This window comes from Mustela nivalis, assembly GCF_964662115.1.
Source record: "Mustela nivalis genome assembly, contig: HAP1_SCAFFOLD_1557, whole genome shotgun sequence".
In the NCBI taxonomy this organism is placed as follows: domain Eukaryota; kingdom Metazoa; phylum Chordata; class Mammalia; order Carnivora; family Mustelidae; genus Mustela; species Mustela nivalis.
The window spans coordinates 67,919-84,475 of record NW_028135107.1 but is presented as its reverse complement, the minus strand read 5'-3'; the positions used below and the strand labels follow the sequence as shown (position 1 = coordinate 84,475).

At 40.2% G+C, this 16,557-nt stretch overlaps 1 protein-coding gene across 3 annotated transcripts in view; it reads left to right on the top strand.

Moving 5' to 3' along the window:
* LOC309857930 (phosphatidylinositol 3,4,5-trisphosphate-dependent Rac exchanger 2 protein-like) overlaps window positions 1-6,304 on the top strand; it is a 41,227-nt gene extending 34,923 nt beyond the window's left edge. The window contains exons 5-7 of one of the 3 annotated variants that reach the window (XM_082750635.1): window positions 1,289-1,422; window positions 4,203-4,367; window positions 6,225-6,294. In XM_082750635.1, the coding sequence (XP_082606761.1) occupies window positions 1,289-1,422; window positions 4,203-4,329 (261 nt within the window). In that variant the 3' untranslated portion in view covers window positions 4,330-4,367; window positions 6,225-6,294. Of the gene's footprint in view, window positions 1-1,288; window positions 1,423-4,202; window positions 4,368-6,224 lie in introns of those variants that run through there. The other 2 variants (XM_082750636.1, XM_082750637.1) reach the window with 2 other exon arrangements.
* Window positions 6,305-16,557: the final 10,253 nt, after the last annotated feature.

Here is a 16,557-nt window from a genome sequence, read left to right as displayed (position 1 = left end):
TCATGACCCCAGGGTCCTGGGATTGAGCCTGCTTCTCTCCCTCTGCCTGTTGCTCCCCCTGTTTGTGCTCTCTCTGTCTCTCTCTCTCTGACAAATAAATAAAAATTTTTAAAATAATAAAGTTAGTAAAAAGTAAAAAAAAAAAAATAAAATATGTTTGTAATGCAGATACTCAGCACAATCACATTCTCTTCACTTCCCATTTGGGAAATTTCTTACTGACATGTATGAGTTATCACTTTAATTTAAATTTTTATAATCAGGGAAACTGTATCAGTGATTACTGTGGAAATATGAAATTTACAATTAGTTGTCTGATTTTTAAATATCAAAAACAAAAATAAAAGCATTGAGTTGAAAAAGAATTAGAAATTTATCCCTAGATTTAAAGAGACCAGAATATTGAAAAGAGAGCATGTTATCAGCTATCTACTAAAAAAATTTTTTTTCTTTGCTTCTTGTTTTGTCTAACTTAGTGCATTACTTGTGATAGTTTAAGTTGTAGAAACAAATGCACTGCCACTTTTATAATGGCTCAAAGGAGAAACTTTTGATCAGCTCACACAATAATCCAATGCTTGTGCTCGGCTTCATCGGGCAGCTTTCCTCTGTTCATGATTCAGGCTCTTTCCATCTGTGGCTCCTCTCAGTGGTTAGTTTTTGTGTTAAGACTTAGTTTTGTCACTAGTCATCTGACCTTAGCATGCACTCAGTGAAGTGCCTATGCTAACTTTTAACTTGGGTTAAAGCTCTATGGAAGGTTGCTCTCTTTAAATAGCTTATTTTTTTCTTTTGTTTCTTCTTTTTTCTTCTATCCATCCAAGGAGTGGATAAATAGGTTGAGACCTGTTAAAAATTTAGAGAATTTAATGTACTTTGTGATATATCCATGGAACTCTTTTCCCATACCAAGGAAAGAGAGGAGGGGGAGAGGAGTGCTAGACACATGAATTTTACACATCAGTTTGAAATCATCTCTTTGTAAAAGAGCATAGGTAACATGTATCATCCATGCTTATATATGCCTACATGTGTAAGAAAGCTAAAAGAAGACCCAGAGTCTCCTAACCACAGTTGTATCTGCTGAGACTGATGAGGAGGAGTCTGAGAGGAAAAGAGAATTCCATCCAGTGTTTATTTATGGTGTTTCAATTTTTATCCTGTCCATATATTGTATCTTGATATAAAAACAGACTTTTAATGAGAAAAAGAATTACACAGAAGTTTCTGTTAAGTAATCGGACATTGTCTCTCTCTCTCTTTTACTTTTTTTTTTTTTTTAACCTAGGGATCCAATATCATTGACACCTGCACTGAGATGCTAATGTGTGGCATCTTGCTGAAAATTTCTTCTGGAAATATTCAAGAACGGGTGTTTTTTCTTTTTGATAATCTTCTGATGTATTGCAAAAGGAAACACAGGTAGGGTGATAAAGAGGTACTACTTTAGAAATAATTTATTAATCTTGGAAAATATTTTTTAATAAAAAATAAATTATCAATCTCACAGTTTCAACCTTTTCCTCTGTCCTCCTGGGAACTCAGGATCTCCTCAGTAAAATTCACATACTCTTAGCCTGTTTTCTGATTCTTCTCATTACCTTCTTGTAAAACCTGACTGAAATGTGACTATCATTCAATAACACTACCTTCCTAGGAAGCTTTTGGAGGAAAAAAAAATTCTTCTGTTGCTAACCCACATGCCTCAGGCTCTATAGGAAAGGCGAAAATGTCTTCCATGTTTCCCAGTGCTGTTTCCCAGTAATTTCCTCCCTGTCCTTGGAAATATTTTCCTTGACTGCCCCATCTGGTATAGCTTCCCGGCAATTTTATATCGGTATCTAGAAAATTCTTGCTAATATTTTCTTTATTATTTATTTATTTGTTGCCACCTTTGATGGATTAGACTATAAAGTCCATGAGAATACTGGTCTTGCTATTTATTCTGTGCTATTTCCCCCGAGACTGGACCTGCCGTGAAAAAGACACTCAAGAGGTATTTGTTGAATAAGTGAATAAATGAATGAACAAGTGAATGAATGAAACCCAAGCAAGTTCCTGGTATATCTTAGTTATCATTAGTTTAAGTAATTTAATGTAGCAGTGTTACTGATGTATGTTATTTGTTTTAAAGTTGGGAATATAATTTTTTCCTCAGGAGGTACTTAATTTATAGGATGTTTCCTTGAACACCTGGTGAAACATTTTACAGATTGTTTAAGCAAAATAATAAAGCTGAAATTAATTAGGAAATTTCCAGAGCCTTTATATACTTCCTCCTAACCATATCTAGGATACAATATTTTCAGTGAAAAGGTACTAAAAGTCTTCATGAAATCTAAAGGTAAAACAGATGGGTTGAGGATGCAGGGTTTGCGTGAGTGTTTATTATAGGTTCAGAAATGAGGACAATGTAACCAAAGATTTTTGGTAACATGAGAATGAGAAACTCAAACACTGATTTCTGAGGCAACATTAAGGGAACATCATTCTTCATCTCTTGAAATGAAATTTCCTAAGTCAATGTACACAAGATGTCAAGAGCAAGTTCTCTGAGTTGGCAGCTATGTTGATGGCATGGGAGTTCAACCTCTTGGATTATAGTATCAGAATGCCCTAGCAGGAGACATTAGTGCAAAAATACAGTGATGCTGAGAAAGCATAAAACTACCCATGTGTCTTGCTGAAAGGGAACAGGTTAGGGTTAAAGTCAAAAGATAGTTATGGATTGCCTGGGTGGTGCAGTTGGTTAAGTGTCTAACTCTTGGTTTTGAATCAGGTTATGATCTCAGGTTTGTGAAATTGAGCCCCATATCAGGCTCTGCAACAAATTGGTGTCAGCTTGAGTTTCTCTCTCTCATTCCTTCTCTCTCACTCTGCCCTTTCCCAATCTCACACATGCTCTCTCTCTTTAAAATAAATAAAGAAATAATAAAATTTTCAAAAAAAGATAGTTTTTAATCCCCGCCTTAATGAGTTTAAAAAAAAAAAAAGATGCTTTCTACCACATATGAAAATTAATTGTCTATTTTATTTTACTGTGCAATTCTAAATTCTTTGTATTTTGCAGCAAGATTGGGACTCACAGAAATAGGTTTCAGGAAGATGTAGAAAAGGCTGTTAATTTTACTTGTATAGCACTCATTAAAAAATTATAATGTGCTTCAAGTTGTTAAGGTACAATTGTTTTTATCCAGCTTTATTGAGGACTAGTTGACAAATAACATTGTAATATATTTTAATTGAACAACATGATGATTTGATATACATCATGAAAGGATTTTGCCCATGGAGTCAATTAATACATCCATCTAGGTCCAGTTATTAAAGGCATCCATTTGAGAATGAGAACTTTTTTTAAAATTACAATTGATCTTATACGGATTAATATATATGCCTGCCTTCAAGTGCAAGCTTTTGCAAGGTTAGTTGTGTACAATGATGATATCATTTACAGTCTTATGACTTTCCTTGTTAAATTGGTAAACAACAGAAAAGATTTTGTAAAATTAAAATCTTGAAGGGTTTTTTTGTTTATTTTTAAAAGATTTATTTAATTATTTTGAGAGAGAGAGAGTGAGCAGCAGGAGGGGCAAAGGGAGAGGGAGAGAAGCAGACTCTTCCCGTTGAAGTGCAGAGCCTGACATGGACTTAGTCCCAGTAACCTAAGATCACATTTTTGGCTTCTCTGCTGGGGTTGAAATTCCAGGGAAATCAAGAGATGGTAGAAACTACTGAGAGATTAGGGTAAACCATGTAAGAAAGAGGACCTCTGTTCTGTTCACCATGTATCTCTCTGAGAGGAAATCCCCTCACTTGATCCTCCCATGCCGATATTTGGCAAATGCAGGAGGAGACAATGGCTGTGTGGTACAAGTCTGCTGAGAGCACTAGACCCAGCCCCGTAGAGCCTCCTAGAAGGCAGAGAAAGAGCCCAGAAGTTCCTTGGTGTCCCTAGAGAAGGCACAGAAATTAGATGAGTTGAAAGCCTAGGACATGGTCATTGGACTTCTGGGCTAGAGGGGAGATGGCCTGTGGAAGGGATGCTACCCACAACCCCTCTTGGACCAGATGCCTCCTGTCTGCTTTGGGATACTGAGGATTAATAGGAGAATGAACTAGCATAGAAGAGATGGTGTTCTAATGCTTGGCAGGTTTAAAGTTGTTGAAATCATTGACATTCCTTTTCTCCTCCTCCGCAGGACCACCATTAGTGGGAAGGGGCCTTCAAAGATGCAAGAGGAGTTTATCACTTACAGGCCTGTCAAGTGTCAATATCCAACCACTCCAGTCCCTTCCACCCCCTTGGCAGCCCCACTGCTTTCATAAGGACACAGATACATTCATGTACAGGCTTTTGAACAAACGTAAGTTTTGATTCCTCTAAGATAAATGCCATAGTGCCATGACTGGGTCATATGGTAGTAGCAAGTCTAGTTTTCAAAGAATCTGTGTGGAAGTGTTGAGTCACTCTAGTGTGCACCCGAAATTGGTATTACATTTCATGCTAACTCGAATTTAACTCAAGGCTTTGAAAAGGAAAAGAAACTGTTAACTGTTTTCAAGATTTAGCTCTATCATCTTCTATTCCCAACAGCGATGCAGGAGTGATCCTGTCATTCCACATCCTGCCTTGCATTTGGTAGTGGGGTCTGTCTCTCCCTTTCTGGTGCATTTGGTTTGAATCATTGTGATAGGTGTGCAGTGAGAGCTCAGTGTAGTTTTAATTTGAATTGCCCCAATGGCAACTTCCTATGTGATTTCCATCTGTATACTCTTTGGTAAAGTATTTAAGTCTTTTGCCCCCTTTTTTTTTCCTTTTCCTGACTGGATTGCTTGCTTTCTTATTTGGGGGACAAATTTTGAGTTTTTATACTTCAGACAGGAGTCTTTTATCAGGTATGTGGTTTACACATATTTTCTCCCAGTTTGTAGCTTGTCTTTTGTGTCTTCTTAACAGGGTCTTTCACACAGTTCAGATTTATAATCCGGATTGTTGGATAATGTCCAATTAATCAACTTTTCCCTTATGGAAAATGGTTTGATGTCCAAATGGAGGATTCTTTACCTAGCTTTACATTCTGGAAAATTTCTCCCATTTTTTCCTTTATCACTTTAGATGTAAGGCAGTAAATAATTATGAGTTAATTTTTAAAATTTCTTTTTTTTTTTTGAGAGAGAATGAGCATGCACATGAGCAGGGGATGGGGTGGAGGGAGAAGGGCAAAGAGCATCCTTAAGCAGACTCGCCAGTAAGCTTAGAGCCTGACTTTGTCCCAGGACCCTGGGAGCATGACAAGAGCTGAAATCAAGAGCTGGCTGCCTCACCAGCTGAGTCATCCAGGCACCCTGAGCTAAGTTTTGTATAGGGTATGCCACTTAGATTGTGGTCCTCATCCTCCACCACCTCCTCATCTCTCCCCCTCCCTCTTCTTCTCCTTATTCTTCTTTGGCTATGCAAGTCCACTTGTTCTAGCACCATTTATTCAAAACGCTGTCACGCCTCCACTGAACTGCTTTTTACCTTTGTCAAAACCCCATTGCACATATTGGTGTCGGTCTCTTTTGGGTCCTTGATCCTCTTCCACTTCACTAACTTTATTCTGTTCCATTTGTCTATCCCTTCACCAACACCCCACACTCTTGATTACTGTAGCTATAGATCTTGAAATTGGGTAGAAGGATTCTTTTGGTTTTATTCTTTAGTTTATTTTCTCTATTTTTTCTAGGTTCTTAAGCTGAGAGCTTGTTGTTTTGAGACTCTTTTTTTTTTAGATGGGAGGGAGAGAGAGACAGGGAAGGGGTGCAGAGAGAAAGAGAGAGAGATTATTAAGCAGCCTCCATGCCCAGCACCAGCACAATGCAGGTTCAGTCTCACAACACCGAGAATGATCATGACCTGAGTCAAAATCAAGAATTGGACTAATTGACTGAGCCACCCCTCCTTCTGAATGATGCCCCTCCTCCTTTCTAACATATGCATTAAGTGCTATAAATTTGGCTATCCATTGATTTAGCTGTGTCCCACAAATTTTAATATGTTGTATTTAATTTTCCTTCAGTTCAGCACATTGAGATATTATCTTTTATCTTTGATAATGTAGAATGTTTCTTTCTAAGTGTTTGGATATTTGTTATCTTTCTCCTTTTGATATTTTTTTATTTTTTTAATTTTTAAAATTTTAATTCCAATAAATTGACATCTAGTGTTGTATTTGTTTCAGGTATATAATAGAGGGATTCACCCCCCCACCCCAGCTACTGTCAGCTCCTGTTGCCACGCACTGATTTGCAGGCGGGCCCAAGCTTCCTGATGGAGGAGTGTGGGTTCAGGCCACCGGTGAGGGCCAGAGCCAACACCACACCCTCAGCCAGATCCTACTGAAGTTGATGCATCTGCTGGAGCTGCTTAGAGATCATCTAGAACGTGGGGGCTCAAGGAGGCAGGTGGAGACTGGCTCCTCCTCCACTGACCATGTGCCCTCAGGCGGGACCCTCGTGAACAAAGGAAAGCCTTCCAGGGCCCAGAAGAAGGCACATCAGAGGCATGAAGAGCTCTCAAGGAACAAAATTATCCACCAGGCTGAGCAGAGATCTTTTCACCTGCCAAACACCCTCCTCCTGAACAGTGAGATTCAGAAGTTGCACCTGAAGCTGGAGGCAGAGCCTAAGCTATGGGAAAAGCACATCAAACACCTGAAGAGGAAGGTGATGGAGGTGAAGGCACGCTGCCTGCAAGTGAATAAGGAACTTGCCAAGGTGCACAAGAAGGCGGCTGCTGCCCACTGGGACTTAGGCCTCTACAGGTCCATGGGCTAGGACCTGCACCGCCAGGGGTGGAAAAATCTCCTCTTTGCATGACCGTGAGCACCTCCTGTGGACAACAGAAGTAAGGAGAGCCAGAAAGCTGTTCTGTGGCCAGAGAGGGAGTTCCAAAGGCTCCAGGCACAAAAGCACTGCCTCAGGCAGAAGCTGGCCAACTCTGGGCCCAGGGTCCAGCCTGTCTCTGGGGGGGGGGGGAGGGCTCCTGCTCCTGCTCCTGCTCTTCTGGGCACAGCCCACAAGGGCCAAAGGCTCCCCTGAATCCCCAGGAGCCCAAGAAGGGAGCAAGGGTGCACTGGCCAGACTCCCAAGTTCTTGGGTCCCCTGCAGGTCTGATTCCCTTTCCTAGCAGCCACCAACACTCACAACCAGAGCCCAAAAGCTCCTGTGCTTACCCCTTAAGCCATACCCATTGCTCCTTTTACTGGAGATCCACCCCATTATTGTACTAATGCTACATATTCCCTATAGCATGTGAGAGAGTATTTTTCAATGTGAAGCATACAAAAAATAAAAATATCAAATTGCTGATACTACTTCTACTGAGAATTGATTTTATTAAGGGATTCTATGCCTTAATAGAATGAATAGAATGAAGGGTTTGAAATGTCTTTTACTGTTCACTTAATTGTCCCAATAACCCAGTGTGTCATATATGACTGAGGTTCAGAGAGGGGAAACAATTTGCCCCAAGATCACACAGCTAGTGAATTTCAGAGCTCCCATTCCAAACCAGGGTTGTCTCATTATGAACTGCTATGCAAAAAGCTTCTACTCCTACTACTCCTCCTACTTCTACTACTAGACAAAAAGGGAGAGGACACACACAGACAAGTGGGAGAGGGGCGGAGGGAGAGAGTTACCTAGACAGCCTTTCCACTCAAGTGCAGAAGTGGATGTTGGGCTGGATTTCACAGCTCATAGGATTACGATTTGAACCAAAATCAAGAGTCAGACGCTGAACTTACGGAGCACACAGGCACCCTTGTGCAAGGAACTTCTAGGCAAGCTGCTTGCAGGATCCCAGAAGGGCTTGATAAAATATTCTCCTAGTTCATGTTCTAGTAAGGATGCAAAGATTCTCGTGGTGGCTAGCAAAGGTAAAGTCCCACCAAATTATGGAGGGCAGCCTTTAAGGGTCTCCAATGATTCCCATCTTTGGTACACATAGTTTTGTGTTGCATACTCTACCTCTTGAATGCAGTTAGGAACGACTGACTCACTTCTAAAGGACGGAATGGGGAAAAGTGATAGGATGTCACTTCTGAAGTTAGTTGACAAAGAGACCAGTCTCCTCTTGAGCTTGCTCTCCCTCCCTCCGTCCCTCCCTCTTCTGTTCCTAGGGAAGCCTGCTGCTTGTTGTGGGCTAAATTATGGAGAGGCCCATGTGGCAAGGAATGAATATTTCCTGCTTATAGCAATAAAGAACCTCTGGCTGCTAACAGCCACCTGAGTGAGCTCAAAAGAAGATTTTCCCCTGAAAAGCCCTGAGATGACTGAAGAGCCAGATGACATCTTGACTGCAGCCTTGTGAGAGATCCTGAGCCACAGGTACCTGGCTAGTTGCACCTGAATGGCTGGCTCACAGAAACCATATCAGATTATCAATGTTGTTCCCTTTGGTTTGGGGATATAAGTAAAACAGAAGCGTGAAGCCGAATTTTTGGCTTCTGACCCACCCCACCCCCCTCTCCTGGGGTTGAAATTCCAGGGAAATCAAGAGATGGTAGAAACTACTGAAAGATTAGGGTGAACAATGTAAGAAAGAGGACCTCTATCTGTTCACCATGTATCTCTCTGAGAGGACATGTCCTCACTTGATCCTCCCGTGCTGATATATTTGGCAAATGCAGGAGGAAACAACTGGCAGTGTGGTACAAGTCGGCTGAGAGCACTAGACCCAGCCCCGTAGAGCCTCCTAGAAGGCAGAGAAAGAGCCCAGAAGTTCCCTGGTGTCCCTAGAGAAAGCACAGAAATTATATGAGTTGAAAGTCTGGGACCTGGCCATTGGACTTCTTGGCTGAAGGGGAGATGGCCTTTGGAAGGGACGCTGCCCAGAACCCCTCTTGGACCAGATGCCTTCTGTCTGCTTTGGGAGACTGAGGATTAATACGAGAATGAATTAGTGTAGAAGAGATGGTGTTCTAATACTTGGTAGGTTTAAACTTCTTGAAATCATTGACATTTCTTTTTTCCTTGTCCCATCCAGTTGCACCTGGATGGCTGGCCCACAGAAACCATATCAGATTATCAATGTTGTTTTAAACCCTTTGGTTTGGGGAAATCATTCAAGTAAAACAGAAGTGTGAAGGACCACCATAAATGGGAAGGGGCCTTCAAAGAAGCAAGATGAGAACACCTCTTATAAGCCTGTAAAGTGTCAATATCAGACCACTGCAGTCACTTCTACCCCCTTGGCAGCCCCACTGCTTCCATAAGGACACAGATACATTTATGTACAGGTTTTGAGTTTTTAGTGGGTTAGTGTGGAAGCTCCTTAAAATCATGTTGTCAGACCAGACATTTCTAAAGATGCGGTAACACCAAACTGCGGGGTGATTTTCCTGTGTTTTCCCTGAGAAGTTTTCATTGGTGGATGGGGCCTGCAGTCATACCAGATGTCTGGCCCTAGCTCATTGCTGGGTCCACAGTGGAACTGGTGTGTGTGGTTATCTTCTCTTCCTAGGGGAGGAATCACTTTAGAGTGGTTCTGGCTGCTGTTGGGCTGCTTGCACACTGCTAGGCTTGTAATACTGCTTTTGATGGTCTCCAGCCAAGATTGTATTGGTGGGAGCAGGTCTGCAGAATGTAAGGGCAGGATACATGTTTCTATCAAGGTTAGAGCTGGCCTGCTGCAGGACAGGACCTGCAGCTGCTTGGGAAAACTCCTGGGGTGTCAGGTTGGGATGGAAGGTATGGCTTCACAGAACTGTGTGTGGACAAGGCATACTGTTTGCAAGCTAGTTCTAGAGTATTAATCTGTGCTAGTTCCCTCAGGTGTCCCCTTATTTACGCTGGGGTGCAGGGGAGCAAAATGATACTTGCCAGCTGTTTTGTATTTGGTGAAGTCTCCCCAAAATCCTTGCCTCCAGCACATGCTCTGAGATTAAGAAATCAATCAGTCAATCGTCCTGTGTACTCTAGGCATTTTTCAAACTGCTACTTCTGTGCTGTATCACAGGAGCGGTATTTGTTGTGCTATCTCTGGCTCTCCTAGAACCAAGCTGCTGATTTTAAAGCTCCAAGTGGAACTGATTCTTTGCCCATTCTGGTTTTCACAGCCAAATATTATGCTGATTTGTTTTCTCAGTCAGGATCTCCCATGCCTGGGATGCCTGGTGTGGGGTCTGTTCCTCTCCCCTCCCTGAGCCCACAACATCCCTCCCTCTTGCAGACAGTCTCACAGGTCCATTTGACTCCCTACTATGTCTCTTTCCTTCCTATTGTCTTGAATGTGGGCTTGTCTCTACATTTAGCTGTGGGGAGTCTTGTGCTAATCTTCAGGTCATTTTCTGGATTATTTACTCTGATGTTGGTGTTTCCTAGCTGTATCCAGAGGTTGAAGGATTAGTTTAGGAACTTCCTACTCTGTTGTCTTCTTCTGATGTCCAGTCCTCATTGCTTTAAATTCCCTGTCTGAAAATTCCAACATCCCTGTCATGTCCAGTTCTGGTGCTTGCTCTTTCTCTTCAAACTGTGTTTATTGCCTTTTAATATGCCTTGTAATTTTCTCTTGATTACTGGATGTGATGTGCTAGGTAAAATGAACAACAGTAAGTAGGCCTTTGGTAATGTAGTTGTAGTTCTAGTGAAAGGGAAGCATTCTATAGTGCAATGGTTAGGTCTCAGTCTTTTAGTGTGCCTATGCCTCTGGACTGTGAACATCACAAGTTTGTTTGTTTGTTTGTTTAACTCCACAAAGACTTAAGTTGGGTATTTTCCTCCTTAGGTCAAATAGGCTCAGAGAAAATCCCAGCAGGTTAGGCTCTGGTTTTTTCAGAAGATATTCAGTTGAGTTTTTCCAGAAGATAGACCATGTTAAGAAGAGTAGAGTGTTCTGGCATGTGTCCAAATGCCTTTCCCCTCTCCCTGCCAGAAACATGAAGGGAATTTACTGTGATATTTCTTGTGAGCACCAGTCAAGCTCCTAACGGTAGGGTCACAAAAGTGTGGCAGTCACCTATGACTGGTTTCCCCTAAAGCCCTTAATTCCAAGATTTGTACAGGCCTAGCCTCCAGCAATTTACCAATACACTCAGATTTTTTGACCCTATTACTGGTTCCTGGGGAGGTTTCTACTCCTGTATATTGTAATTCTCTGTCTGTCCAATTTTGGTGGAAAGTTTGCCCCACGACCTTAATCCTCTTAAAGATCCAAAAAAAAAAAAAAAAAAAAGGTGTTGATTTTTCAGTTTGTTTAGTTTTGTATCTGATGTTAAGATAAAGCAGTGACCCTCTAATGTCCTTACATACCAATCCAGAAATCATAACCATCCTTAATTTTTAAGCCTAAATAATTCTAAATAAAACATACATTGGCAATATGTTTACACATTCCATAAACCTGATGTGTCTCTTAATTCAGCCCTTGTGGGCTTAACCCAAACATTTGGAATAGGTCAAAAGGACTGAGACAAAGAGATAGTTTCTTATTATGAGGAGACAATGTGCTTCAGGGTAGGCTTTGAATGGAATCCTTCTTGCAGTGATCATCTAACTATTTAGGTTTCACTTTCTGCCTCTGTAAAGGGAAGGAGGAAGAGTTCCCAGTGGTGTAACTTGAGCTCATTCCACACTCTTAGGACCTCTATGAAGCTGGATCATACCTTCTCACCATTATAACTCATAAAGGAAGTGCTTGTCCAAAAGGCAACTAATTTACAGGGTGACCAGCATCATCGTAGGTGGGCATGCACAAGATCTCCATGAGGCAGGAAGGAGAGTAGCTATCTTAAGAAACCTGAATCTGTGGAATTTGGTTTGATTTGAGTTTTAGGCTTGTAGAGAGCATTAGCACTTGGACTTCTAGGCAGGAGCAGGAGCATAAAGTAGGCAGAGAGAGTAGTGATAGAAATAGTGGCTCACGACAAGCTGGGCATAAGTAGCCACTAGAGCAATGGCTCTATAACAGTAGTTCCAGCTCTGGCAGCAGTGTATGCCTGTTCATAAGAAGACAGCTTGGAGCTGTTTAATCACAGAGCTGCTCTCAGATGCTGGACATGGCACTCTCCTCACATGACCTTCCTTTCTGGCCCCCGATCGCTGTTTCAGATCTTTATCCTTCCTATCTTCTTAGCTAACCTGGAAGAGCTAATGGAAGTGTAAATAAGTTAGGATTTCTCCTGGCTCTAATATTCTAGAATTATTCTGAGCACAGTAGAAACACATTAATTCAGATGGCTTTTTCCAAATTTTTAATTATTCCATTTGGACTAAGCTGCAGTTTATTTTTGTTCAGCAACATTTTATTATAGATAGCTCAAATTCAAAAGAAAGGGGGGGTAAAGAAATTATTAAAATATTTAAGGAGACAAACTGTTAATTTAATACATTGAAACTATTTGATATATATATGGAACTTGCATCTCAACAGCTTAAAAATGGATGGGGAAAACAGAAAAAATCAACAAATTGATTGCTGAGATAAATGCTGAGAGAAAGGTGTACACACGGTGCATTAACAAGAAGAAGAATACCTCAGGTACACTAGAGTTGGGGGTCCAGAGAGAGAGAGTGTCTCCCTGAGGATTTGAGCATGGAGGATAAAACAACACTCCTTCTGTGTGCTTCTTCTCTCTCATTACTCTTCTACCTTATTGACAGCACTTCTGATACCAGGTATGTGTGTGTGTGTGTGTGTGTGTGCTTCCCAAACCAAGCAATTCTCTGCAATGCCTGTTGAGTATCCTACAGTTTAATTCAATTTTAATACTAGTTGGAATTAATGCAGACTCCACAATTTAAGGGTTCAGTTACAAACAACTGCACCCAACTTCAACTTGTCAATTGCAAAGTAAAAGGTCCCCATGTTACCCATAACTTAGCTACAAACAGAGGTTCCCATGATTTCCCCTCCCCCCTTGAATTCAATTATTCCCTAGAAAAACTCACTAAACTCAAGAAAACTCTTACTTGCATTTATTGTGTTTATTATAAAAATAGTATATGATTAAGGATGTAGATGAGCAGCCAGATGAAGAGCTCCATAAGACAAGGTCTGGAAGGGTCCTAAGCATAGGAGCTTCTATCCCTATGGAGTTGAGTACTTTTCCAACATGTGGTTGTGTATACCAACCTGAAAGCTCCCTGAATCTCATACCTTTGGGATTTTTATGGGGACTTCATCACATAGGTATGATTAATTGTAAACTCAATTTCTAGCCCCTCTTCTGTTCCTTGGGGTTGGGGCTTGGGCTAAAAGTTCTGAGCATCTTCCTGGCAACCAGTCCTTATCCAGGAGCCAGAAAATTCCAAAGGATTTAGGAGCTCTGTGTAAGGAACCAGTGTCAAAGACCAAATATTAGAACGAATGCTCCTAGTGCTCTTATCACTTGGGAAATTACAACAGTTTCAGGAACTCTCTGTCAGGAACCAGGGCCAGAGTCCAATATATATATATTAGTGGAAATGGAGACCATATGGCAATAATATTGGAGAGAATAATCAATTCTCATTATTCATGGTAGTTATATACTATAAACTTGTGAGCACTGAATTAGGGAACACTGAACTATTACTTTGTGGTGTGGGTCACAGAATATAGGGTTAAGTTTCTATGAGTCTCTGTTCAAAACATTTTCATCAACTGAAACACAATTTGTGTTACATAGGTTTGTTTTCCAGGATCCTTGTGAAACAAGCTGGTCTCATCAGTGTTGAAAGTCTGTCCTTACACATAACACTTTTCCTGTATAACACTTGTCAGATACTTTTAAAATTCTTCTATAGCTTCCAGATTCCTTTGGCCACACTGACTCAGGTCTTTACAAAACATAAAAATAAAAAATAAAATAAAATAAAAGCAAATGGTATTCTGTTCAACAGAGGTGCTTGAAGTCCTAGCCAGAGCGACCAAATAAGAAAATAATAATTATAATAAGGGCATCAAAATTGTAAAGGAAGAAGAAATTTTTTTTCTGTCTGAAGACGAGATGACCTTATATACATAGAAAACCTTGTAAATTCACTTCCACAAAGAAACTGTTAGAAAAAGTGAATTCAACAAAGTTGTGAGATATAAAATCAGCACACAAATATCAATAGAGTTTCCGTATATTAACAATGAACAGTGTAAAAATGATGTTAAGAAAACTCAGTCAGGAAGGGTGTCTAGGTGGCTCAGTCAGTTGAGCACCTCATTCTTGTTTTTGGCTCAAGTCACGCTCTCAGGGTTCCGGGATTGAGCCCCATGTTCAGCTCCACACTCAGTGGGGAGTCTGCTTGAAAGATTCTCTCCCTCTGCCCCTTCTCACGACTCTCTCAAATAAATAAATAGATCTTAAAAGAAAGAAGTCTCATTTACGATAGCATCATAAAGAATAAAATACTCAGAATATAAATATAACCAAGAAGCTGAAAGGCTTTTATTTTGAAGCTTAATTTCTGGAACTTATAGATCATCACTTCTATCACATTCTTTTGGAAAAGGCAATTCACGACGTCAGTTAAGACTTAAGGTAGTGAGAAAAAAAGACTCTATCCCTTATGGGAGCAACCAAATTGTGAAATTACTAAATGATGTGGATATAGGGAATTCATTAAGGGGCATTAGGTACCTACAATGGTTGAATGAGGTCAGTTATGCTGTAAAATACCACATGTTCTGTAACCCACTATCTAGTATTATCTTTAAAAACTTATGTAGGGGTGCCTGGGTGTCTCAGTGAGTTAAAGCCACTGCCCTTGGCTCAGGTCATGATCTCAGGGTCCTGGGTTTGAGCCCTGCATCAGTCTTTCTGCTACTTCCCCCTCTCTCTCTGCTTGCCTCTCTGCCTACTTGTGATCTCTCACTCTGTCAAACAAATAAACGAGATCTTAAAACAAAGAGCCACTTACTATTTTTTAAAAATTATATAAACTCTTCCATCTAGTGTATTTCAGTTCCATAACTTTCCTCTTAGAACTGGTTATTTGTTCTACCACATCTTGTGTGTGTACACTTATTTAAGTGTATGTATACATGTCGTTAATCAAGATATGAAGTCACCACTAGTTTTCTCTTTTTGGTAATACAGACTTTTTTATTTAAATGTTCCACTGGCAGCAGTGTTACATAGAATTTGAAATTTGTATTTCTAGGTGGTACAAGATAATGGGCAGAGGGTGTGTGTTTTTCCTTAATCCCTTCAACCCCACTACCAACGTTCAGTAAGAGTAAAAGAAAACACCCATTGCTGCAAAGGGAATAAAATAGAAACATGAGCAGGAGAGAGATTTCAACACATTTATGAAAGGTAAAAAAAAAATCTTCCACTTATGGAAGATTTTCAACAAAAAAAAAGAGAGTGAGGCAGGTGTAGAGCAGAAAATAGGAGAAGGTTGACCTAGAGGAAAGTTGGAGTGGGTAAAGGCGACAAGAGTAAGAAGAGTGGCATATCTGAGAAGGCTATTTGCACAGCAGCCTCATGTTTTCTCCCTGACATGCTCATTTCTTTGCTTCCCTTCTCTGTGTTTTCTGATGCTTAGTGTAAAAATCAAGCATCAGTCTCAGACTAAAAACACCTAAGGATTCTTCTCTAATAAGATGCAAGCATCGATATAGGCAGAATTGGAACTTTTGGTGCCAGCACCCCAGAATAAAGTTCTCCCATTTTGGCAGTTGGGACCTCCACAGCTAAAGACCTGTTACCTGCCTGTACCCATTAAATAATTCATCTCACTTAGACAAGTCCTAGACACCTATATAAAGGTCTCAGTAAATGTCTATTAATGAGAGAAACCAAGTAGAAAAACAAACCCACATAAATAGAGGAAACGCATCCCTGCTACAGAGAGAAACAATCCCATTCCCTTTTCTTAATTGGAATGAATATACTGTCAACATCACAAAAGGACTGGATAAAAGAAAGACAAGACAAAAAAAAAAGAAAGAAAGAAAAAGAAAAAACCCCAAAAAGCAACAACAACAGAAAAATTGTTGCTAGAAGAAACAAAGAAATTTCAGAGAAAGATTTGAGAAGGTAGTACCCCCAAGTACAAGAGCAGAATGCTACAAGAAAGAACAGTCAAGGAACAAATTGGAACATTCATTATATATTTAATTATATGCCAAATGAAATATTTAAAGAAGGGTTAGAATATAATGTGAGTAGTTCTCGCACAACATAAAGAGAAAAACAAAGAGATTGAATGAGACAGAGGCAACAACAACAAAACAAGGAGATTGAACACTTGAAATAGATAAGATATTCAGAGTATAATTCTAAGAGATCCAACTCAACTAACAGGATTTCCAGAAAAATGGGCATACATTAACAAAGGTAAAGAAATTTTAATTTAAATTTTAAATTTTAATTTTAAAAATTTCTATGCCTAGCATGGAGCTCAATGGGTTTGAACTCACAACCCTGAGATCAAGATCTGAGTTGAGATTAAGAGTCAGACATTTAACCAACTGAGCCACCCAGGTGCCCCACTAAGAGAAAGAAATTTTAAAGAAATACTACAAAAAAACTTTCCCAGAGGTCAGAAAACACTATTCTGTTTGAGCCTATCAAGTTTCTTGTAAATTAAGAG